Source organism: Toxorhynchites rutilus, chromosome 2 (assembly GCF_029784135.1).
Source record: "Toxorhynchites rutilus septentrionalis strain SRP chromosome 2, ASM2978413v1, whole genome shotgun sequence".
Lineage (NCBI taxonomy): Eukaryota > Metazoa > Arthropoda > Insecta > Diptera > Culicidae > Toxorhynchites > Toxorhynchites rutilus.
In genome coordinates this window covers 250,716,370-250,742,944 of record NC_073745.1, presented here as the reverse complement: position 1 = coordinate 250,742,944, position 26,575 = coordinate 250,716,370, and the positions used below count along the sequence as shown (strand labels likewise).

General features: G+C 37.0%; 1 protein-coding gene across 1 annotated transcript in view; it reads left to right on the top strand.

Moving 5' to 3' along the window:
• The first annotated feature begins 8,368 nt into the window (after window positions 1-8,368).
• LOC129768125 (nuclear factor NF-kappa-B p110 subunit) overlaps window positions 8,369-26,575 on the top strand; it is a 52,196-nt gene continuing 33,989 nt past the window's right edge. Inside the window, exon 1 of the mRNA XM_055769561.1 lies at window positions 8,369-9,115. Coding sequence (XP_055625536.1) covers window positions 9,070-9,115 — 46 coding nt within the window. The 5' untranslated portion in view covers window positions 8,369-9,069. The remainder of the gene's footprint in view (window positions 9,116-26,575) is intronic.

Sequence of the window (26,575 nt, the reverse complement as noted above, 5' to 3'; positions counted from 1 at the left end):
CACGGTACACGTTGAAACAGCCTCTACGTTGATGAATATCAGATGCAGGGAACGGCCTTCGTTATTTTTGACGTAATTCATTTGTTTCAGGTTCATTGTATACATTCCATCGACGAGATGAGCGCTAGATGTCGAAAATCTAGACTCCAAAGGATCAGCGTACAGAAAACCAGCAGCAGAATTCAACCAGACAAGGTTAGGTTGATTGTAATCTCCAAAAAGAATATGAGAATCGCTCGGCTTCAATGATTCAGTGACATTGGTAACGGACTCAAGATGCTTTTCGATGATGTCGGCATCAACTGCAAGATCTGGCGCCAAATGTAACACCCCGACAACAATGATATTGTCTGATCCATGTACGTTCACCCAAAGATGCTCCACTGCATCGCTAACTTGTGTAACTGATTTCGAAGAGATAAACTTCTTAGATACCGCAATGAATACGCCGCCTCCTCTTTTTTCCCCGTCGTAATTGGGTCAAATACCGTATAATAGTCACCAAATAGTTGAGCGGAATGGATATCATCATTCAACCATGATTCGGTGAGAACGATAACATCATACTCCGTATTCGATGTAGTCAGAAACAGGTCGACAATTTTGGTACGAAGTTCTCTCACATTTTGGTAGAAAACCGTTATGCTGCTCACGTTGTGGGCATCGTCATTATTCTGTGCGTTTCGAGTGTTCTGGACAGATACTGTAGGCTGATGCAATCTATGGATGGTGAATGGATCAGGAAGCATATTGTTCGAAATGAAAGTATTCTTGCATGGAGAAGCAGGCTGGAAGACCTCTTCCGTAGATACAGACACAGGACCGGGACGACTGTGACGATTGGAACTGAATCGATTTGATTGCAGGGATGAACTGGTAGCCTGATTGGTCACGACTGGTCTGCGCGTAGAAGAGGCTTCCATACTGCTTATTGACGTGCATCCCGGCAACTGCTTAACACCTCCAGTGGCCTCAATATGATGAAAAGCTTGATGGTAGCAAACGTTTTGTGAGGAATTGCTGAAAGCCGAAATTTTGTGAGAGAACGACGATTCAATACCGGAAAATAACTTGCCTGCCAGAACAGGCTGGGCTGCACTATATCCACCATCGAGCACAGGAACGGGACGACTGCGACAGTGACCGAAGTGATATGGCTCGACTGTGCCGAGAGGATAAGGGCTGCCCATATAGCCTTTTTGTGTGCGTCCCGAGTTGTCCTCGATGCTTAATGTTGATTATGGTTGGTCGTTTTTTGCTAACTCTATGACATATTCAGACGAGTAGAAGCAGAATCGTTTTTTGAGTTGTGTTCAAAGGCTCGGACAGTGACTTCTTCAGGCCGGTACCAACGATCGCCGACCACGTTTGAAACAGCTTTGCTGACTGTCACTTTAAAAGAGACAAATGACAAGTCATCCAGGCTTTTCCCTCGAGGAACTAGCTTCACAACTTTGACCAGCGATGAGTCCACATTGACAATGTCGTGTATATGTTGTTTTACATCGTCCTCTTTTTGATCTGGGGTAAACGGAGTAACATAGAATGCTACGTCAGTAACCTGTCCAATATTAGCAACGTACAGAGTCCCTGTACTACGCCGGGTAACATTACCACCAGTTTGGTTTCTGTCAGTGGGCGAGGTGTGATGACTGGAGATGATAGAGTGCGGCCTGTTACTGCTACCAACAGCATGAACAAGAGATGAAGACTCGTTCACGGATGGTTTACCCGAATTTTCGATTGATGCAGCCGGCGTAGATGCAATCGTGTTGGAAGTCGCCCTAGACTGTTGCTTTGCTAAAATTTGCACGCGTCGGCTTCCAACCATAAGTCTGTCTGTCAATTTTCGTGGGAAGTGGAAATTTTGTTCTTTGTCGCAAACCATTAGACCCGTATTTTTTTATTTTTTTGTTAGGGTGACCATTTCCATTTTAGGGTGGTCCGAAAAATCAAATTTTTCCACTTTTTTCAAAAAATGACTTTTTTCAGAAATTCATAACTTTTGAACTACTGAGCAACAGCTTTTTCTCCATATCGACTTCCAGTTGCGGTGTCCATAGTCAGCGTGTTCTGCGGAATTCGTGCTTGATCCAGTTTTGATTTTGATAAATTGTTCGTTGACGCATCCGTTGACGATGTAACTTTCCCCGACAGCTTCCCTATGGCAATTAGATTTAAATGATCGATATATCAAATTGAAGCCAATTAGCTGACCTTTTTTGGAAAAAATACCAGAGTTGCACAAAATGTCAATTTTGGTTTCGTTATTAATGATTGTATTTGTTTTTTATAGTTTTCATGGTCTCGGGGCCAAAGGCACTATATTATTTTATATTTTTTTTGGAAAGCTGATAATTTTTTACACAACATATCTCGAAACCAGAGAGGTGTTTTTTTTTTGTTTTTAAGTTATGATTATTCAAAGTTTACCGTAATTATTTCGTAATTATTCCTTGTATTTATTATTTATAGTTTTCATGGTCTCGGAACCAAAGGCACTATATTTTTTAATATATTTTGTTTCGTAATTATTTATTGTATTTATTATTTATAGCTTACATAGTTTCGGAACCAAGGGCGCTTTTTTATATTTTTTCTTGAAGCTGAGTTTTTTCACATAACATATTCAAAAATCAGAGATATGATTTTGTTATGATTATGATTTTTCAAAGTTAAAATGTTTTTTTTTGCGTAGGTAGCTTAATGGGTAGAATAGGTATAGTTATCGGTAGAGATTAAGGACAATGAAAAACATGTATCAGATAAAGGCAAGAAATGTAGAGACGACTAGTGGGTAGGAATCAAAATTGTATAAAGACCAGAGAAATGACGAACAAAAATCACTTGAAATACTGACCGCAGCTAAAAAAGTTGTTTTTCACAAACTAAAACACGCACCTTAAGCCAAGAGGTTTTGTACTTTTATCAAGTTGTAGTTCAATTCCCTTTTGCCTCCAATTACTGTTCTCAGAGCCACCCATCACTGGACCATCCGAAGTTCCTGCTGTCGACAGCCAAGGTAAGCTTTAGGTTTCAATAAACTGACTTGAGTGTATTAGTAAAAATTCTAATAACGAATCTAATAAGTTAATTGTTCGCAAGGTTGCTAAATATATATTTTTTATTAAATTTCAGTGTCATTACCGTCGCTAGGAACACCCATTTTGGAATCAATCACGAGTATTGCCAGCGTACATTCTACAAGCGAGGATGAAATAATTCAGCAACCTAAGGAAAAGTTTCGAAAAACTCATGACAACAATGAGAAGTATCGTATTCCCACCACTTTGCCTAAAAGCTGGACAACCTATAAAAAAAGAAGGAATTCGATGTTTCTCAACATATGGCAGAAAAGGGCCAAAATACTACAGGAGGACAAGGGCATAATGACAACACCGGCAAAAAGGCTAAGCAGTGCGTCTTTGGCAGAAGAAACTCAATCACTCGTGCGTGATTTCTATACCAGTGACGAAATAAGTCGATTTCAAAAAATGTTGATGGCAAGGTATATTATACAACGAAGATTGGTGTTATGTAATTTACAAGAAGCTTACGCCATTTTCAAAGAACAATATCCTGCAATTAAGATAGGGTGTTTGCATGTTTGCAAGTAACCGCCCAAAGCATTGCATTCTGGCAGGAACGAGTGGTACACACATATGTGTTTATCACCAAAATATCAAACTAATTTTTAAAACTCTTCATGATAGAAAGGCACTTCCAGCTGATGTAAAATCATACCAAGACATATTGTTAAAAACTCTTTGCACCAACCCTACAGAACAGTGTTGGTTAAAAACATGTAAACATTGCCCAGGTACTGAGTATATGGGATCAGAAATGGTTACTATTCTGACCAATAGGAATGTGGAATCCTTACAATTTAAACGATGGCGTCAAGCTGACCGTTGCATCATGGATTTAGTGGAATTGGAAACTCAAGAATTCATAGACATGTTTCTGGATAAATTATCTGATTTATCAGCACATCATTTCATAGCTGAACAACAAGGGAGACATTTGAAATATCTGAAAACTAACTTGAAAGTGACGGAATGTGTAATAATTTGTGATTTTTCTGAAAATTTTTCATTTGTTGTACAGACGCTGTACAAGATTTTCATTGGGCAAACGCACAGCAAACACATTTGTTATTTATTATAAGGATGATCATACTTCAAATTTAAAGTTTCACTGCAATCGCGGAGTCTTCCAAGCATATCCACGTTGCAGTTCGTTTATTCATTTTAGATTGTGTTAATTTTATCAAAAGGAAGTTGCCTGACTTTTCACTTTTTCTCAGATGGATCAGGTAGTCAGTACAAAAATAAGATGACAGCCTTTAATTTGTTCCAAATGAAAAAAAAAACAGGAAGTGGGTTATATCTATGGTATAACCGCAAGGGTGACGTAGGACTATCGTTGATTTAGAGATCATTTGTATGAAGTTGAATCTGAATTCATTCTGAATGAATGAATATTTGGAGAACTTCGAAAACGAGAGCGTTACGTTGGAGGCACAAGGTTTTATGCATCCAATATTGGATACGGAAATATCCTACTGATGGGGAAGAATAATCTTCAGAAGCTATCCTGTTGATTGCGATTGATTGAAAAATCACAAAACCTAATGTATTTGGTCACAGTGTTACATGGATAGAAAACATTAAAATAAACTCTTTCATATGAATGTAATTTTAAATTCCCAGAGGAACTGGCAGATTATTTTCAGTAACGATTAGATATTTCCACATTTTCCTCGATACTGGAAGCCCACCAGTGGTTAATGCTAACTCGATAACCATCTGTTAATAGCACTTGATTGAAACATATTTGGTCACAGTGTTACATGGATAGAAAACATTCAAATAAACTCTTTCACATGAATGTATTTTTAAATTCCTAGAGGAACTGGCAGATTATTTTCCGGATCTTTCTCGATCCAAACGGAAAGAATTCCGTGCGTGTATGTGTGTGTGTGTAGCGGCTGCTTCGAGATCTTCCCGGGGAACCGTTTGTAGCATCACTCTCCTCCTGATGGATTCCCTTCTGGCCTAAGGTGCACAAACAGGCTCTTGGTGACACCGTTCATCCGCGCTTTCATGATAAATGAAGAGCTTTACCACAACAGCGACAACATGCTCCAATCGCTGTTCAATTAGAACTGAGTGGATTTCCGAGCGGCGCTCGCTTATATACTGATTGGTGATTTCAATAGCCTATTTTGAAAGCAAATTTAAGACTATTGAAACAAGTTTTTGGATCAGAAAGTAACAAGTATAGAACGCGTAGACATTTTATCTTTCGAATGAAGTGTTTATCATACCATTTCGTTCAGTTGTTTAGGAGCTATTAACACTCAAAATCTCGGTCTCCGGCGTAACGCTTTCGTTTTCGAAACTTTGATTTTACACCCCGGTATAGAAATGAAAGACGTAGTCCTACGTCAAAAGAGTTTGGTATAGATGCGGAGTGGAACATTTTCGCCACATGCCATGGGAAAGGTCCATGTTACGCTTTAGGAGGAGTTTTGAAGCGAAATGCTGCTAAAGCAAGTTTATAGGGTCATCACATTACAACTGCAAAAGAACTTTATACATGGGTAATTTCCGAAATAGATTCGAAAATTCATTATGCTTTTTTTCAGAGACAAGTTATAAAGCAATGGAAAGAAAGCTTAAAACTCGTTATAATAATCTGAAGCAAATTTCCGGAACTCAGTTATATCATAGTTTTAGACCGGAAAATGAAAATTATATTATCGTAAAACGATTCTCGTTCTCGGAAGAAGAACATTCTATGAAACTTGAAACTATGAAACTATGAAACTGCCATACAAATGAAACTCATATTTCTGCATTACTCGAGAATTAATTAAGCAAATGGAACCAAATTTGGCATGTGGAGGTTTTAGGGTGCAATAAATGATTCTATGATGAACAGATACTCCTCCCTCCTCTCTTAGGTGGGGCTGCCATAAACATGAAACACAAATTTCTGCATAACTCGAGAATTAATCAAGCAAATGAAACCACATTTGGCATGTGAGGGTTTTAGGGTGCAATAAATGTTTTTACGGTGGTTAGACACTCCACCCCCTCTCTAAGGGGGAGCTGCCATACCAATGAAAGACAAATTTCTGCATAATTCGAAAACTAATCAAGCAAATGGAGACAATTTTTTTTACAAATGAAACACAAATTACAGGGGGCACACAAGCACAAACTCCTGCATAACTTGAGAACTAATCAAGCACAATTTGGGATGTGAGGGTTTTTGGGTATGAGAAATATTTCTATAATGGTATGACACCCCTCCCTCCTCTGGAATGGTGAGGGGGTCCCATAAAAATATTACACATATTTCAACCAAAAATATTCCAACCAAACATGGCAATTGAAAATATTCGGAAAACTTCGAAGGAAAAAGGGAAAATTCGGAAAATTAAATTCCCATATGTGCTACAATTACATAGTGACAAGTGCTGTTAGTCTATTCGATGTTTGCGCTAGCGAAGTTGATCTTTGTTCGAAACTGAAAATGGGTTTTAATGTGATGAAACGCACTCCTATATCTTCTATCTGTACAAAAAAAGGATCGCCGGATGTGTTGATAAGAGCAGACTTCCAGGAAGGAATTGTCCGATTTAGGGCTGTCTTTATTCTATCATATTTTTCGTATAAAACATTTATTCCATGTAACGGGGAAACATGTTATTTGCAAGTAGTTGAAAAATCTTGAACGAGGATTGTGTCTGAAAATAATCTTATATTATAATGATGAGTTTTGTTAGAAATACTAGGAATTTTATAGTAAAAGGTAAATTCAACGGGGTCGATCAGAAGATCAATCAATGACCAGTTCTGCGATTGGACCCATGAACTTGCTCATAGTAAGAAAACGTGAATGTTTGAAGGTATTAATAACAAAAAACAAATTTTGGGCGGGACGAAGTTTCCCGGGTCAGCTTGTAAATAATAAATACAATGAATAATTACGAAATAATTACGGTAGACTTTGAAAATCATAACCTAAAAACGAAAAAAACGTCCCGAGACCATGAAAACTATAAAAAATAAATACAATCATTAATAACGAAACCAAAATTGAAATTCTGTGCTACTCTGGTATTTTTTCGAAAAAGATCAGCTAATTGGCTTTAATTTTGTATGTCGAACGTTTAAATCGGCTCAGTAGTTCAGAAGTTATGAATTTTTGAAAAAGTCTTTTTGAAAAAAATGGAAAAATTTGATTGTTCGGACCACCCTAAAATGGAAATGGTCACCCTAACAAAAAAATAAGAAAATACGGATCTAATGGTTTGCGACAAAGAACAAAATTTCCACTTCCCACGAAAATCTGAGAACCACTATATCGGTTTGACATGGAATGGCTGTATATATATATAGATTTTATCTCAAAAATTCAAAGCATTTTTTTGTCAACCATATTGAAGCTATTTAGCCGCTCTACAATTTGTTCTTTGACATTTAAATCATTTATTCAAATCATTTGTTCTTGGCCACCTATCATTCTTAGTTTCGCTTCAATATCGTTATTGAAACAATTTCTGGTGGGAATTCAACCAAAATCTCGATTTTTAGTCCACTGTTCTTATAATAGCCAATTGAATTTCACCTTAACGTTGAAATATTACATTTTTCCTGAAATAAGTCATATTTGAAATATGGAAAAATATATTTTAGCGTTTTTAAAATATATGTTTATGAACATTCAGACAATTTCCTAAAAGTCGCTCATAGGACCCGTTTAGAGCGATCGGAATTTTTGAGCTATATCGATTTATAAAGAATTTTGCGTTTTCAGAAGACAGTTTAAACTAATATTTGGGAAAATGTATTTTTGAAGGTGCATAATTAACTAATATCTCCAACCACAAAATTTGAGTGAATTTTGACAAGATGATACAAATCCTATAGAAGATTTGCCAATCATCTTATTTACATTAGGAAATGAATAGAAATCAATATTTTCCTATCCTTATAACCTATCAGTTTTGAAAATTATAGAAAAGTTCTTATGATTATGAATCGTCCAGTGTGTGGTATGGCAAGATATGTGCACAGGTAACATCGTTGAAAGGCCGGTTGTTGTCTATTAGGCGATGATTTCCGAGAAAACAACGAATCTGCGGGAGAAATACCATTTACTCGATTCTCTTGCACACGAGAAAACGCTTCTCTTGTTCGAATAGAGCAGTTCGTCAAGAATACCCGGCTCACGCGGGTACATGTGTTTTGTTTACGCCAAATTCGCATCTGTATACGGAACTTCGCCATGACATCACCCACTTTGTTCTCTTTACTCCGCCACAGGGCTCCACTGCAAACAAGTGGTTTCGGGGAATCACATAGGCGACCGACGACGACGTTGTTGATCGACCGCAAACGGGTTCCAGCACCACACTTCGCATTTCGTACGTGTGTGTCGCGCGAGTCGAGAATTGAACGCTGGCTGATTCAGTTTCCTCGCGTCTCTCCAAGGGATGAAACAACGAACTAGTGCGATGGAGGATTCACCGGGAGAGGCTCAGTCTTGATCCTGTAGTTGAACGACATAGATCGCAGAAAACTTGAAGATTAAGTACTTTTTAATTACACGGTGAAGTTTTTCTATGTTGTGAAATAGGCAGTGCGCGATTCGAATGGTTAAGAGAGTTGAATAAAGTTGAGGCGTAGATAAGCAAATCATAAAACGAAGCTACACAAGTCATTCGGAACAAGTGAGCTTTTGCTACTACCACGGTTTGTTCGAGGAGTGAAATGATTTGAAATTTGTGTTTGATGCTGCTAAACGCGTGATAAGAAAAACGGCTCATACACAAACTAGGAGCAATCCAATTTTTGATAATTACTCTGTATTTTGGGTAAATTTGTTCACTCATATGTTGAAAAGTGCTGCTGCTGCTGCTACAGTGGAAGTGAAATATTGATTCTCTTTATTGCGTATTTGATAACACACCAGTCGGCATTGAGTGTTAGTAGTCCTCTGTTATCACCACGAACATCACATTAATCGACGCTAAGGCCTTCGGAAATCATCATCATGTCAACCCTACTCAATCTAGACAGTTATCGGCATGAGTTGTTCGGTGAGTGAAAATCAACAGCTTTGTTATCCATCGAGAAACCTCTTGCCTTTTGGGATTCCATATGAATCAACAAAAATAAATACTGCAATTATCAAGTGGGAGGTTGATTTTCTGTAATATGTAGACCGTAGTTTATCAATGATAGCCTTGGCAATGTACGCTTTTGTTTGCCATCTTTTTTCTGATTTGTCTTTCCGTAATTATTTAATATGTATAATGACTATGTGGATGCAAAACGATTTACATCAGTGGTTCCAAGAACAAGGGGATCAGAATAGGATTAGAAATAATGTAATGATTGATGATCTTCATTGGAACTGGAATATTTCATTATGGCGAAGCATTTGTGTTCCAATAAATCAGCTACGTTAAACGTCGTACACCGATCATATGGCTAGTCTGCGAATTGGGTAAAATTAGTCAAGAAAAACACTATTTATATATAGCTTTAACGATGACTCGACTGACCGGTTCTTGCTGTTTACCATCTAACGGATGGATGATTTCTGGAATACACAGCGGGACGAGGGAAATAATTAACATAAAACAGGTTCCCAATTACACAAAAAAAAACAGAACATTGGATAAACGATACATCGAATCCATGAGAATAACTATTCATGGGAGATTTATTATGAGTTTTTTTTAGTATTCCTCCACATAATATTGGAATCTTCCACATACCCTCGAGCGTCTTGAATATACGATTAGGCTTCGTGGTATCATTCTCGATCCATAATAAGGTATTTTTATATCCGTCGTTTTAATTGCGGTGATTATCGATCCTGCATACTATGATACTAGTCAGACGAAACACCACAAGAAACCTAACAGCAAATAAGTGAGTGACTTGCTGTAATACCGAACAATGCATTAGAGACTATTGCACTACACTTTGTCCAACTTCTACATTATTGCCTCTTATATCTTCCATGAATAATGTGAATAATAAGTATCGTGAATCAAACATTTCATAATCTACACGATTTATGAAACATAAATTTGATAAATTCAGTTGCTCATTATAAATTTTACATGCTTGAATCGAAAAATATAGCAATATCACCATATTCGCCATTGCAACAATTAGTAACTTTTCCGTTTCGGTTAATAACTTGAACAATTTGATTTGGATTCATACCAGCACTTTTTTCCATACTAGTATGCAGTACGGTATTGTTGAAACGAAAATATTTCACTACGATATTTATACAACAATAAAACTCCACCATTTGAATATAGTCCTTTCTATTCATTTCTAAAGAGCATTCTCGTTGTACAAATTTCTATCTACACCACCTATTTAGTACGATTCACCATTACATCATAGACTGACATCGGAACAACGCTTACAAATTGTACAGTTTTTTACGAAAACTGTAGTTCAGTTCGAAAAAGTGTAACTAAAGTCTGTAAAAACACGTATAAAATCGAGTATCCATAGTTCAACGTAACATTATATGAGTAGGTTTTATGTTTATTATAAGACCGATGTTTCAGTCTTCTCCTTACCATAGGCCATTGCTCGAACTTTTCTTTGTACACGGTTCATTACCTTCCGTACGAGCCCTGTTCTCATTTGTGCTGCTGCCAAATTCCATTTCCACTTGAAATCCCTCAGCTAAATTGCAGTTCCAACACTTTTTTTTGGTATTGTGATACCGAAGTGTGTAAAACACCGATAAATATTTTATGTATTAGGTGTACCGGTAAGTTTCTGCGGTTTTACAACAGATGGCGTAACTTGATTATCATTCCAGTGAATAGAATTTCCAGTTGGAAAGCTACTGTCATTGTGCGTCTTTTTCAGTATATGTCAAAAGTTGAAGCGTAAACAACATAGTTTTCCGTACCAACGAGAGTGTTTTTGGAGGGAGTGTTCATCACTTCAATATAAAGAAAAAAGCTGCGGAAAGTCATCGCATTTTGGAGAAAGTTTATGGTGACCATGATCCAACTGAGCGAACGTGTCAGACGTGGTTTGCACGGTTTAAAAGTAGTAATTTGGACTTGGAGGACGAAGAACGTTCCGAACCGTTAAAAGAGTTTGAAGATGAAGAATTGGAGGCTTTACTCAATCAAGATCCGTCACAAACGCAACAAGAACTTGCAGAAACACTTGGAGTAGCTCAGCAAACCATATCCTATCGTTCAAAAGCAATGGGAATGATCCGAAAGATAAGACATTGGGTACCGTATGAATTGAAGCCACGAGACGTCGAACGTCGTTTTTTTCACGTGCGAGCAACTGCTCCAACGGCATAAAAGAAAGGGTTTTTTTTGTATCGAATCGTTACTGGCGATGAAAAGTGGGTCCATTACGACAATCCTAAACGTCGGATACCCCGAACATGCATCAACATCGACGGTCGCGCGGAATATTAACGACCAGAAGGTTATGCTGTCTATTTGGTGGGACCAGCTGGGTATGGTGTACTATGAGCTGCTAAAACCGAATGAAACCATTACGGGGGACCTCTACCGACGACAATTCATTGTACTGAAGGAAAAATAGCAACAATACGAGGAAAGACACGATAAAATTATTTTGCAGCACGACAATGATCGGCCGCATGTCGCGAAACCGGTCAAAACATACTTGGAAACGCTGATATGGGAGGTCCTATCCCACCCGCCGTATTCTCCAGACATTGCTCCGTCCGATTTCTACCTTTTTCGATCGACGCAATATGGCCTGGTTGATCAGCACTTCTCCAATTTTGATAATGTCAAAAATTGGATCGATTCGTGGTTAGCCGACAAACCGGTCGATTATTTCTGCAAAGGGATCCTTGAATTACCATAAAGATGGGACTAGCGATGGGCACTACTTTGAATATTAAATTTGTAATCATTTTTGCAGAATAAAACATTAGTTTTTGAAAAAAAACGAAGAAACTTAGCGGTACTCCTATAACTTATAACGCCTAACATTTTTTTTTAAATTACAAGTTTGTTCTTTATTTAAAATTATATATGTTATATATCACGATCATTGGTGTGTAAATGTTTTAAATTGATGAAATCTACAAGCATTTCCATTTTCTCATACATTTGTTCTTCACATTTATGAGATTTCCTACCCGTGCCGTTAATAACGAGCAGCTTATCGACGATCAACGAAGGGGAATATTTACCTAGAGTATAAATATCGGATCTCGCTGAGGCTAACGGTCAGTCTCGTTCTGTGTTCGAAACAATGAACATCACTTGTTCTTCCTTGTTTTGCGTCATCACATGTCTTCGTTTCGGATTGACCTGTGGACGCGACCAAATTACTTAATCACTGATGCCTCTGGCATTGCAACCATTGCATCAAACTGACGTCATTGCATTAAGGTTGCGAACACAATTATGTGGGGAATCATCAAGCTAGGCTATCATTGGCAAGAAAATAATAGCTCTTGAATTTCGTGTCTGATGTGGTTCGCATGACGGTAGCAAAACTCTCTACATCAAGGAGGACAGCAAAGCTAATCCAGACCGGCGATATTCACAGAAAGGCCTTCTGTTGAGAAGGGCGCAAAACGAAGATAAGTGTTTCAAGCCATCGATATATGGATATTTGTGTGCCCGTGTGCATTGGCCCTGTCGCGATGCTACAATCGTCTATTTTTTATGCTATGGACGATTGTTTGGTGGTGCAAATTGTAATGAATATAATGAATTTCTGCTCAAGCAAATATTTCGTCGTTTTCATTACTCTAAGCAGTAAACATAGCTTGTTTTCCGTCGTCATAAGGGATTTATTGGTGCCTTTGACATTGCATCAATGCATTGAACTGACGCTATGGTGAAGCTGGCGTTAAGGTTGTGCGCCAAATAATTATTTGGAGAATACCAAGCTAGACTAGAGAATGTTATGAATTGTTTAGGTTTGCGTGCCAGTTGCAAAACTGCTTTCAACTAGGATTGCATTTTCGCTAATCTTGATCATAATGAAGCAATGCTACTCTTTTGGAGTTTATTGAGATTAACAGAAAGAGTTTATTTCGTTTATTTAGTCACCAAGAAAGTAAATGTCGTTCTGGATTTTTGCATGTGATTTGGTTTCGCTTGCCAGTAGCAAAACTTTCGCCACTAAGGATGACAGCTGCACTTATTTCGAGCATGAGAAAGTAATTCAACTTTTGTTGATACCAGTAATATTAATAGAAGCGTTTCTTTTGAGAATAGTGCTAAATGATGAAGAGTGTTTATATTCCTAGTCGCTTCAAGCCACCAATGTTTGGCTCTGTATGAGCATGTTGAACGCTTATTTGATGCGCTTATGTCTTGGACACAAGCTACTACAACTTTTTTGGCATGGCTTTCACATTATCTGACCACTGATACACACGACATTATAGATGGATAGTTTAATAATTTCCGCATTGATAAAACGTAGTTTTCATGCTGCAATCAAGGTGCCTAAAAGTATACCATAAGGTGAGGCCGTTTCGTCACTAAGTTGATTAGGGGAGCGGTATAAAGAGACAGACTGACCAGGAGCGATCTTCGGCACTAGCGTATTGTGTTATGCTTACAAACAAAACATAGTAGACTTCCAAGATGGCTGAAGAGCGTTTTTAGCAAGTTGGCCCACCTTAGAATATACTTGAAGGCGCCTTTCCTGAAATATTATTTTTCGTGTTTGAACTCCATTTCTAGTCTATCATTGCGGTTTCCGCGATTTTCGTTATACGCGATGACCTTGCCCGACTATCCCGTGGATAATCGGGTTTCTACTGCACTAATAAAAATGACGCAAGTAATTGAGACGTTGAGACGGCGAAGTTCCTCTAGGAACGTTAGTACCATTTAAGAACAAGAAGAAGAAGAAGAAGATACCCACGAAACAACCATCATGCGACGGTCATTCCAGTCCCTTACCGCTCACATTACGGTCTGCTGCATCGGTAATTGATACTAACGGGTGTTCAATAAAAAATGAGGATGATTCCAATACCTTTCTGTAAAATAAGTAAAGAGCGTAATTTTTTTTCTCCGAGAGAATTGCTCTCTGTGCTCCCTAGAAACGGGTTACTCGTTTCTTTTCGCTCGGGTGCTATCAGTTCGATCAAAGATGGCGTCGAAGCAACAAGCACTCCGCGAGCGCGTTGTACGGTTCTTCGAAACGCGTGAAAGTCAAGCAAAAAAGTTTACAGTAGACCACTTTTGGGACGAAAATGTGCTGGTAAGCACTGTTTACCGGATCCTGGCATCCCGGAACGTCGAGCGGAAGACCGGACCGTCCAGCGAAGATCATGCCGAAAGAGAAGAAGGAATCTCTGAAAAAGCTGTTCGACAACAAGGACGGTACGAAATTTTCCATTCCTACATCCATAGAACCCTCAATCAGGAGAAAATCGTCTGTCGGAAGAAGGCTAGGTCCCCAGAGTACACAGACGAGCAGATAGCGACCGTGAAATCTCAGTGCCAGTGGATGACGAAGAATTATCCCGGGACGCCGTTCGTGCTGGACGACGAGAGTTATTTTCCGCTCTCAAGGTCCCACATTTCCGCCAATGACCGGTTGTATACCAGCGACAAGGCGTCCACACTCCCCGTGATGATGTACAAATACAAGCATAAGTTTGAGAAGAAAGTTATGCTGTATAGTGCAATCTCCAACAAAGGGATTTCAAAACCCTGGTTCAACAAGTCGAGCGGACTTGTCATCAACCAGAAGGTTTACCAGGAGGAGTGCCTGGAGAACATTCTGGTTTCGTTCTTAAAGGAGCATCATTCTGATGGGGAGTACGTCTTCTGGCCGGACAAGACGTCTTCCCATTACACCAAGAAGACGTTGGCGTACGTACCCAAGGAACGGAACCCGACCAACTTGCCCCAGTGCCGTCCGATCGAGGATTTTCTCGACTCACTCGGTTCCCTGGTGTGCAAGAATAATTAGCGGGTCACGGACACCAAGCAATTGACCACGAGGATCCGGAATTGCATCCGGAAGATGGATGTCAGTGTCGTCCAGCGCTCTTGTGAGAGCATCTCCACTTAGTTGCGCCATACGGCTGAGCACGGCCCCCATGCCAACATTCACAGACTTTTTCTGAAGAACAACCGTTATGGTTTTAATAAAAAAAACTGAACTGCTTGTAATTTTTTTCTTCTTTTTATTACTATATCACTGAAGAAATTCTCATTTTTTCAATTGAACACCCGTTAATACACCTAAAATTGATTTTTAGCTCATGTTTTGTCATCCCGATTTATGACATTAAATGAGACATAACATAACAGAAAATGTCATATATATATGTTATATAATGTCATATAATAAATTGTCAAAATATTGGACTCCCGGCCCCGTCAGGCTAACGTCACATGTGCCTTAATAAAAAATATATTTTGGGGAAAAAAACAGGAAGTGGGTTATATCTATGGTATAACCGCAAGGGTGACGTAGGACTATCGTTGATTTAGAGATCATTTGTTTGAAGTTGAATCTAAATCCATTCTGAATGAATGTATAAATGAATATTTGGGGGACTTCGTAAACAAGAGCGTTACGTTGGAGGCACAAGGTTTTATGCATCCAATATAGGATACGAAAAACCTTGTTCTGAAGAATAATCTTCAGAAGCTTTCCTGCTAACTGTACTTGATTGACAAATCACAAACCCAAATGTATTACATGGATATTTTATGGATAGAAAACATTAAAATAAACTCTTTCGCTTGAATGTAATTTTCAATTCCAAGGGGAACTGGCAGATTATTTTCAGTAACGATTAGATATTTCCACATTTTCCTCGATACTGGAAGCCCACCAGTGGTTAATGCTTATTCGATAACCATCTGTTAATAGCACTTGATTGAAACATATTTGGTCACAGTGTTACATGGATAGCAAACGTTCAAATAAACTCTTTCACATGAATGTATTTTTAAATTCCCAGAGGAACTGGCAGATTATTTTCAGTAATGATTAGATATTTCCATATTTTCCTCGATACTGGAAGCCCACCAGTGGTTAATGCTAATTCGATAACCATCTGTTAATAGCACTTGATTATTTGGTCACAGTGTTACATGGATAGCAAACTTTCAAATAAACTCTTTCACATGAATGTATTTTTAAATTCCCAGAGGAACTGGCAGATTATTTTCAGTAATGATTAGATATTTCCACATTTTCCTCGTTACTGGAAGCCCACCAGTGGTTAATGCTAATTCGATAACCATCTGTTAATAGCACTTGATTGAAACATATTTGGTCACAGTGTTACATGGATAGAAAACATTCAAATAAACTCTTTCACATGAATGTATTTTTAAATTCCCAGAGGAACAGGCAGATTATTTTCCGGATCTTTCTCGATGCTGAATGGCATCCAAACGGAAAAAAATCCGTGCGTGTATGTGTATGTGTAGCGGCTGCTGCGATGGTCACCTTCTCTTCTCCTGAAGGATCGGCTTCTCTGTGCTCCCTCACAGTTTCAAACAAACTGCTCGCGTTTCAGGGCAGATCTCGATCCTTCGCCGTCCAGCATCCTCAGCAACGATGTTGTCTTGTCGAATATCGCTTAAGTATGCCTTTTGTGCGTGATTGAATCGAGAGAAGGCGTGGTTTACGATGGCAATTTGGAAGGCAAACTAGAGGGGAATGAACTCTCTGAGCTCAGAACTTTCGGCGACAGAGCAATAATCGATTGCGGGCGTATACAATATTGAATACGGAAATATCCTACTGATGAGGAAGAATAATCTTCAGAAGCTATCCTGTTAATTGCGATTGATTGAAAAATCACAAAACCAAATGTATTTGGTCACAGTGTTACATGGATGGAAAACATTCAAATAAACTCTTTCACATGAATGTATTTTTAAATTCCCAGAGGAACTGGCAGATTATTTTCAGTTATGATTAGATATTTCCACATTTTCCTCGATACTGGAAGCTCACCAGTGGTTAATGCTAATTCGATAACCATCTGTTAATAGCACTTGCTTGAAACATATTTGGTCACAGTGTTACATGGATAGAAAGCATTCAAATAAACTCTTTCACATGAATGTATTTTTAAATTCCCAGAGGAACTGGCAGATTATTTTCTAGCAATGATTAGATCTTTCCGGAACTTTCTCGATGCTGAATGGCATCCAAACGGAAAGAATTCTGCGCGTGTATGTGTCGATCCTTCGCCGTCCACCTCTTCCAGCACGTTAGGCAACGATGTTGTCTTGTCGATGTTGTCACGAAAAATAAATGTGTCTCACCACCAGAATATCGCTTAAGTGTGTTTTTTGTGTGTGATTGAATCGAGAGAAGGTGTGGTTTACGATGGCAATTTGGAAGGCATACTAGAGGGGAATGAACTCTCTGAGCTCGAAACTTTCGGCGACTGAGCAATAATCGATTGCTTACGCATACAATATTGGATACGGAAATATCCTACTGATGGGGAAGAATAATCTACAGAAGCTTTCCTGCTAATTACACTTGGTTGAAAAATTACAAAATCAAACGTATTTGATCGCTGTGTTATATGGTTAGAAAACATTCAAATAAACTTTTTCACATGAATGTATTTTAAAATTCCCAGAGGAACTGGCAGATTATTTTCCAGAAATGATTAGATCTTTCCGGAACTTTCTCGATGCTGAATGGAAAGCCAAACGGAAAGAATTCCGCGCGTGTATGTGTGTGTAGCGATGTCTTCCCGGGGAACCGTTTGTGGCATCACTCTCCTCCTGATGGATTCCCTTCTGGCCTAGGGTGCACAAACAGGTGACACCGTTCATCCGCGCTTTCATGATAAACGAAGAGCTTCACCACAACAGCGACAAAATGCTCCCATCGCTGTTCAATTAGAACTGAGTGGATTTCCGAGTGGCGCTCGCTTATATACCGATTGGTGATTTCAGTAGCTTGTTTTGAAAGCAATTTTAAGACTATTGAAACAAGTTTTTGGATCAAAAAGTAACAAATATAGAACGCGTAGACATTTTATCTTTCGAATGAAATGTTTATCATACCATTTCGTTCAGTTGTTTAAGAGCTATTAACGCTCAAAATCTCGGTCTCCGGCGTAACGCTTTCGTTTTCGAAACTTTGATTTTACACCCCGGTATAGAAATGAAAGACGTAGTCCTACGTCAAAAAAAAAAAAAAAATAACAGAAAATGTCTTGACTCACAAATACTGGTAAGCATTTGTATAATATACATGGTACAGCAATATAAGATTAATACGAGCGAGCGAAACATGCGCTCCTTTTTTACTCTTAAAAAACGCTTCCCAACTTCATTTTATAATCAGGTGCAATATGATCACGTATTTGCTGAACAACTGCTGAAGCATTATTAGCCATGTGGATAGCGTGGTCGTGTAAAACAGCTTCGCATTCCAGCCGGCCTTGGTTCGATCCCATTGACGTCGAATGGACTTTTTTTCTGGCACTATCCCAAATGAAATGAGAAAAGAAAACAGAAAGAGATGTCTGCACGCATACATACAAACCATTTTTAAGCTTTTAAAAAAGCTCATTATTTGCGCATTTGACTCTCCAACACACTTAATGGCATCATTAGTGATCCCCGATTTTTGAAATTAATCGTTCATCAGCTAATCGAATAGTTTTCAGCAGTTCGTTATTCGATACGATTAATCGACCCAAATAATCGATTAATCGATTAATCGCAATACTGAGAGAAATAATCCGTCAGACTAACATTTCTCATTTGCTAGAAAGCCATATGGAATCAAAAATATGTTAATTCCACCTGAAAATCAATTATTATCGTTTACGCTCCCCTAAAGTCGTAAAGAATGCTCAATTCGCGTTGACGGCATTGAGCTTCGTTTATGAACTTAAGGGAGCGTCAAAGATAATGTTTGATTTCCAGGATAAAACTGCAACGGCCGTACGTTTTTTCTCTCAACGTTTGGATCGATTAATCGACGTAAGTTATTCGTTCGCTTCGATTATTGGTTGTGCAGTATTCGTTCGATTAATAATCGATTTCTGTAGGAAGTATTCGATTAATCGATTAATCGAACGATTATCGGGGATCACTAGGCATCATTTCTGCCAAAGATGATATGTTTTCTGCCAACGCTAGTTTGGGTGTACTGATCAAATACACTCGACAAAAAAATAGAGGAAAATAGTGCTGAGTCGGAATTTTTAAGTGATATTTAAAATAGCTTCGAGAAAATAAACGCATAAAGATAGGATATACCTAATTTTGAAGCTCCAACTTTTAAGTTTTGGAATCTATTTCGAACATATTTCTATCCGGGGGTGTGTAGATGTAGCGGACAAAAATATCGGGAAGAAATAAAAATCGATTTATCTCCCTTTTTATTCAAACTTTTCGTAGACCAACACAATTTGCTGCTAACCAACTCAATAGAAAGTCCAATAAAAAGGTTATCAAACTGCTTCCATACGGAGACACCTAGGTTTGAATGAAAAATTACCCCTTCGTCTTTGATGATGAATAATTCAATAAATAATTATGGTACCGCAAATCAAAAGAAGCTTTGAAAATTTCAATAAATTCTGTACAAGGCTGATTTGTTGCTTTGAGGAAAAAAATGAATTTTTGCGTCGATTTCAAAAAAGTACCAAAAACACGTTTTTGAAGTGTTTTAGAAAATCCTCTGTAATTTTACAAATATTGCAGTAAGTTCTAATGTTTGCGAGAAAATTTTTAGCCTTGTGTATCCCTTACATTCTTGTGAACGTTCCAAGTTGATACGTTCAGCCGTTTTTTGCCGATTGATCAAAGTTTGGAGCAAATTAGAGGAATACTTCATCGCACACTGTACCAACACAACAAAATGCTATGCGTGCCCTCAAATTGAACGATTCATGCGTTTACGATGATTTTTCGTTATGATTTGAGATTAATAGGCTGGAAACTAGATAATACTCAAATAAATAGTTCCTGCCAGTGTTTGTATCGAGTTCATTTTTTTGTCAATTTGAAGATAGCTAATGCATCTTCTGTATTACAAAAGACAATTGATTTTATTGATAATTATTAAGTTTTCATTAGCAAAAAACCAAATCGGTTTTCAAAATATCAACATGCTCAATTGATTAACAGCAAAAGAACATTGTTGAGACGTACCATCATATTGTCCTTAAAATCAGGTGCAAAGGATGGATCAACGGTTAACCCTTTCAATACGACAGTGTGCTTCGCCGGAGTGCTACCGCTGTATGCACATCGCGCTGGTGTGATCGATGTGCAGTATCACTTTCGTGTCATCTGAAGACGACGCTCGTAGCGAAAGGGTTAAAACTCCATAACATCATATTTCATATCATTGAGAACTTGATCTCTCCGGGCATCATCTTGTGTTGCACGCTTCGCACATCAATTCTAAACCTTCTGGCTGAACTCTAACCACTGTAGATTGTAAATGTTCGTATTGTTTCCATGTATTTTGCTATCAGCGTCGAGCGTATATTCAACACATAACCGTGCGGACAACCATTATTCATGGAATGACTGTTTTATTGCTGCATTTATTCTTGCTGAAAAAATACCGGTGTTGTCATTTTTATTGCTCACGGTATATACGAAGGTAAACAGAAATGTACTCGTACGGGGATAATGGCGATGCATTTAGGATGAGAATTATTTTGCTAATTATTTCACTGTCGTAAAATATTTACTGCACTGTGTTAGCCACCAGTCATGTGCTTCCGGCCTGTCGACGTTGTGCATTCGAGAGATTTTTTTTTAATGAATCGCGATTTTAAATTTCCGTGTTGTCGAACTTTTTCTTCACAATCCAAAGAAATTATCACAAGTCAAAACGCTAAGTTGACACCATATACATTGATTACCGAACTTTTTTCAGCAGGATCAACTATCAGATCATAGTACCGCTTGCTAAACGTTTGGAACTGAACAACCGAATACTATTGGATTGTTATAACTGAAAAACTATATCTTAAAATAGAATTGATAGAAAAACCTGCTGTATACTGAAACCTTGGTGAAACCCCTAGTCTGTGGGCGACTGAATTTTGCCAATATAGGTGAAAACCATAGTTAGTCACAATTAAAGATATCGATACTCGCTTCAATGAGATTGAATACGGACAAAGCTTTCGCTGTGTAACCATCTTAATAATATGAATAAGATAGCTGCCATCAAAGGAACCAATCGAAAGGTGGTGTATACGTAAATACGGTGTTTCGATTCAAGTACCGGGGATGGAGGTGAAAATGGGTCAAGAAAGGTAATTTTCGAACTTTTTATTGAATAATTATCGTAAATTAGAGTAAAACACAATTCTGATTACGTAGAAATGTTCTCTAATGATGAACACTCGTAAGTGTTCAAGGAATTGTTGAATAATATTAATTTTCACTGAACTACGATTAGATGAAAGTTGACCCAATCCCACCCCTTAGAGAGTGTGACAATGGGTCAAAGTAGTGAATATTACTTTCTATCAAGAATTGTGTTTAGAAATCAATTTCTCAATAATTTCAAGATAATTTGACAACATGTAAGTGTCTTGAATGATTATTTGAGTTACGAAAATAGTGTCAATGCGCCTAGAAGTGCGATGGAAATGTTTATATACAGCCATTCCATGTCGAACCGATATAGTGGTTCTCAGATTTTAGTGAAAAGTGGTAGTTTTGTTTTGACATTTTTGACACGTATTTTTTATCATTAGGGTAATTATTTCCAGGGTTGAGGGTTGCCCAAAAAAACAATTTTTTCCATTTTTTTCCAAAAATCACCAAGTACATTACCGATTCGGATGATCGACATATCAAATTAAAGCCAATTAGCTAGTCTCTTTTCGAAAAATATTATATTTACAGAAATTTTGGATTTTGGTCTTGTAATTATTGATTGTAATTTTTTGTATAGTTTACATTGTCTCGGGACCAAGGGCGCTATATTTTTTATATTTTCTCTTGAAAGCTAAGATTTTTTTAAGACAACATATCCAAAATTCAAAGATGCGTTATTTTGTGTTATTGAGACATAATTTATCAAAATTAACCGATGGTCCGAAAAATCATTTTTCCTTTTTTTCAAAAAATGATTTTTTTTTAAATTCATAACTTTTAAACTATCGGGTCGATTCAGTTGATTTATATACCAATTTGAAGCCACATGAAATACCACATATGCATAAAAACTGGATTCTAGTAACATAGATGTTGTCCAGTCGCATAGGAATATTGAACGAAAATTGAAAATATGTTAAGTTTGCAAAATCATTCGAAAACGAAGAAAACACCTCTCTGATATTTGGATGTTATGTTAAAAAATTCAGCTTTCAATAAAAAAATATAAAAATATGCTGACTTTAGTTCCGAAACCATGTAAGCTATGAAAAACAATTACAATCAATAATTAAGAAAAAAATCTGTTTTTTTCAAGTGTAATGGTTTTTTAAACAAAACTCATTGGCTTTAATTTGATATATCGATCATCTAAATCGGTCCAGTAGTTCAAAAGTTATGAATTATTGAAAAAGGTCATTTTTGGAAAAAAAAGGGGGAAAAGTTGATTTTTCGAACCACCATAAAATAGAAATGGCCACCCTGATGAAAAAAATAAAAAATATAGGTGTAATATTTTACGATGAGGAATAAATCTACCAATTTTCATGAAAATCTGACAATCACTATATCGGTTCGGCATGGAATTCAATTTTGTGCTTGACCCATTCTCAACCCCACTCAGTGTAAATAAGAGATTATTTCGAAAATATTGAAATTCGAATGGAATTTTTTTTTTTATGTTCAAAATCAGTAATGACTCATCTGGCTAGACTTTAAAGAATAATTCTATCCAATATTTACAATTTTAGTAGTTCTGTACAATGAGATTTTTCTGAGGTGTTATTTGATGGCAATTTACACATCAAACATTGATGAATTATTAAATAATAACAATCTGTACTACAGTTAAGTATTATGTATTGGAAGTTGTGGAAATATAGGAGACATATAAATTTAATAAAATATAGGAGGCATATTTCCACAACTTCCAACGCATAATACTCAACTGTAGTACAAATAGTTATTATTTAATAATTCATCAAAGTTTGATGTTAAACGGCTCACAGCTTTCAAAAATATTCACTATATTTGTCAATTTATTACTAATAGTAACCTTCTGCATTTTTGATCCAATTTCACCCCCATCGACGGACGAAGGACGTTAATAAACTATATGAGATGTGACGATGCGAAGGGTGGAACAATCCAAATTTTATCGATGCAAAATACGTATGGTTTGGTTATTTTATTTATTCAAAAATCATCTTATTTTTCCTTTAGTATTTTGTGTTGTTTTATATTAATATACAATCCACAAAAAATTGGAGGAACAGAGTTTTTATTTTGGTTTGGGTAGGTGTAGTGGACAAAAATACCGAGAAGAAATAAAAAATCGTTTTTTTTCTGTTTTTCCGAAGATTTTGTGGACTAATACAATTTTTTGCCAACCCACTCAACAGCAAATCCAATTAACCCTATCAATACGCTTTTATTCGGTTTCGAGAACGTTCCAGTAGATAGAGACGTCGGTTAATTGTTTCATTAATTCAAATAATCAAATATCTGAAACTATAATCGAGTAATTTTGTGTCGAATAATTTAAATCCAAAATATGAATATCTAATTTTTTTATCCAACCATCTAACATCGACAACCCGATAGACCACGCGACCAGAATGACAACGAGATACGTGATTATTACATGAAATAAATATTCGCTCGATTATTCGAATATTTAAAAATAATGAATGAATCGAATATTAAAAATACCCCATTGACTAATCGATAATCAAATAAATGAAAAACTTAGACAACACTACCAGTAGGACCTTTCCATACAGATATATTTCAGTTTGAATGAAAAATTACCCCTTCGTTTATGATAATGAATTATTCAATAAACAACCATTGGACCACAAATCGAAAAGCAGTTTTGAAAACACCAATAAATTTTGCATAAGGATAATTTGTTACTTTGACGGAAAAAAGTGATTTAATTTTTTTGCATCGATTTCAAAAAAGTGCCAAAAACAGGATTTTTATAGTGCTTTACAAAATCTGCTGTAATTCTGCAAATATTGCAGCAAGTTCTAATGTTTGCAGGCAAATTTTTAGCCTAGTGTATCCCCAAATATCTGTGAACGATTCATACTGATACATTTAGCCGTTTGTTCTAGTCGATTTTTCAAAGTTTAGAGTAATTGAAAGGAGCACCAATCGCTCTGCGTACTCTCAGAATGAACGGTTCGTTACTTTCGTCTTTATGAGTTAGCGGGTGAGGAGTGCGTGTATGTGTGAGAATGCGTATGTATACGTGTGAGTATCATGCAATCCTCGTACCTACAAACGTATGAACACGAATCTTACGAATGGTTCATTCTGAGAGTCACGTGGCACTTCTGGTACGATTTGCGATTAAATGCTCGGCTAGAAAAAATGACTAAACGCTTTAAAGTGATGGACATCCCATCGATATGCGTTAATTTTTCACGAAGTTACAGCATGTAAAAAATCACTTACAATTTCCGACTTCGCACTCTGTTTCTTTAATTTTTTTTGTCGAGTGTATTTTTGCTATTTTTTTTATTTTTGCAATCTATGTAAATCCTGGAGATCACGACTTGACTCATGTTGCTAAATAATGTCACACTTTTCTTTGTTGAATTCTGATGATTACGCAGAAGCGAAATAATGCTATTTTTTTCCTCCACTTTACTGCCGTATTTGCTGCCGGTCACGACTGGTAATTTTCAAACAACTGCAGAGCCATTTTATTCATCCGTTAGGTATCTATACAATCCATTTATTATAATCATATCTACAGTGACTTACAGTGACTCTTAACAGATATCTAAATCTACAACAACTATTCGATACCAGACCGACTGATCAAGAGATTTTCGGCAGATGGCTATTGTGTGAGAGCTGTCGTTGCTGTCTGAAATGAAACATATTGTATTTGACTACAAAAACAAGCTGAAAACTATACTTTAGCATCCAAGGGTCACCATCAATCTATTCCTACCTGTTATTGATTTTTTTCTATAACTGTACACTAGGGTGCCAATGAAAATGGTCATCTCGAATTTCAAAAAGTTATTCCATAAGAAATGTTCGCCACCTCGAAAAAACACCCTATGCAAAATATCAGCTCAATCGGACTTAAGGGAGAGTGGCGCAAAACGGTCAAAGTTTGAGTTTTTTGAAAATCGAAAAATCACCCAAGGGGGGAAGTAAAGGAAATTCGGGATTTCGAAAAAAAAAATTCGATGCCAAATGTCTTGAAATTGCATGAAAAGTCGGGATCTAGTGTCATCTCGCAAAAAAATTTTTTTGTCAAAAATCGGCATTCTGGGACTTTGTTTTTTTCGGAGTACGAAACGAAAAGTATGGTTTTTTGTGCCAATAAAAATAGTTATCTCGATTTTTCATTTGGAACTTGCTACGAAATGTTGATTTGCACGATAATACACCCTATGCAAAATATTAGCTCATTCGGACTTCATTTCCTGGTGTCACAAATGCTAAAATTTGAGTTTTTTTTTTGAAAAACGAAAAATCACCGAAAATCGAGGTTTTCAAGAAAAAGTTTGATGCCAAATGTCTTAAAATACCCAAACACAAAAAAAAATGAAAATTTTCGAGAAAAAATCTTGAAAAAGTTTTTGTTAGAAAAACTTTTTTGCCTTAACCCTCTACAGCCCAAGCCCGCCTTTAGACGGGCTTCGTGGATTCCATTTTCAAATTATTCAGACATTATTTTCAATGTTCACCCCCCACTAGAACGTCTTTAGAATATTTTCATCTATCACACATACACATTGTTTTTATGCTGGTAGCTTTCTGCTAGGAGTATTTTATGTTGAAAGTCGGAAATTCGAGATAAAAGTGGAGTAGGTTTTTTTAGATAAACAAAAAACTTGGGCGGTAGAGGGTTAAATACGCACAAGTTGCGATGTATGGAAGAGTTGTAGGGCAAATATTTATCTACCATTTCATCAAAATCTGAGATGACCATTTTGAGATAATCGACTTTTTGTTTTTGAAATCGATTTTTTTCAGTGTAGAATTCCAAAAAATATTTTTTCAGTATTTTTTTCTGAAAATTCTATTATCTTCCTAAAACTCTTCCATAGATGACTTTTTTTTAGGACTTACCTGACTTACTTGAGTAAAAAAAAATCATAAAAAAATGATCAAAAATATTTAGTTCTTTCCATATGTTAGCCTAGATAAATTTTCGGAGAACTAAGTATGATAAGTTGCTCAATTAGGTAAGGTCTTCACGCCCAGAAAGTTTCATTGAGTTTTGAGAGGGTCATGCCAACATCTGGTCGAGTTGGCGCGAAATCGGTCAATGAACAAACTACTCAAACTGGTCAAAAATTTAATACCACTAATTTGACAAATTTGAAAGGGATCCAATGTTCATGAAATTTGTAAGGTGATTTTGGGTGAGATCAAAAA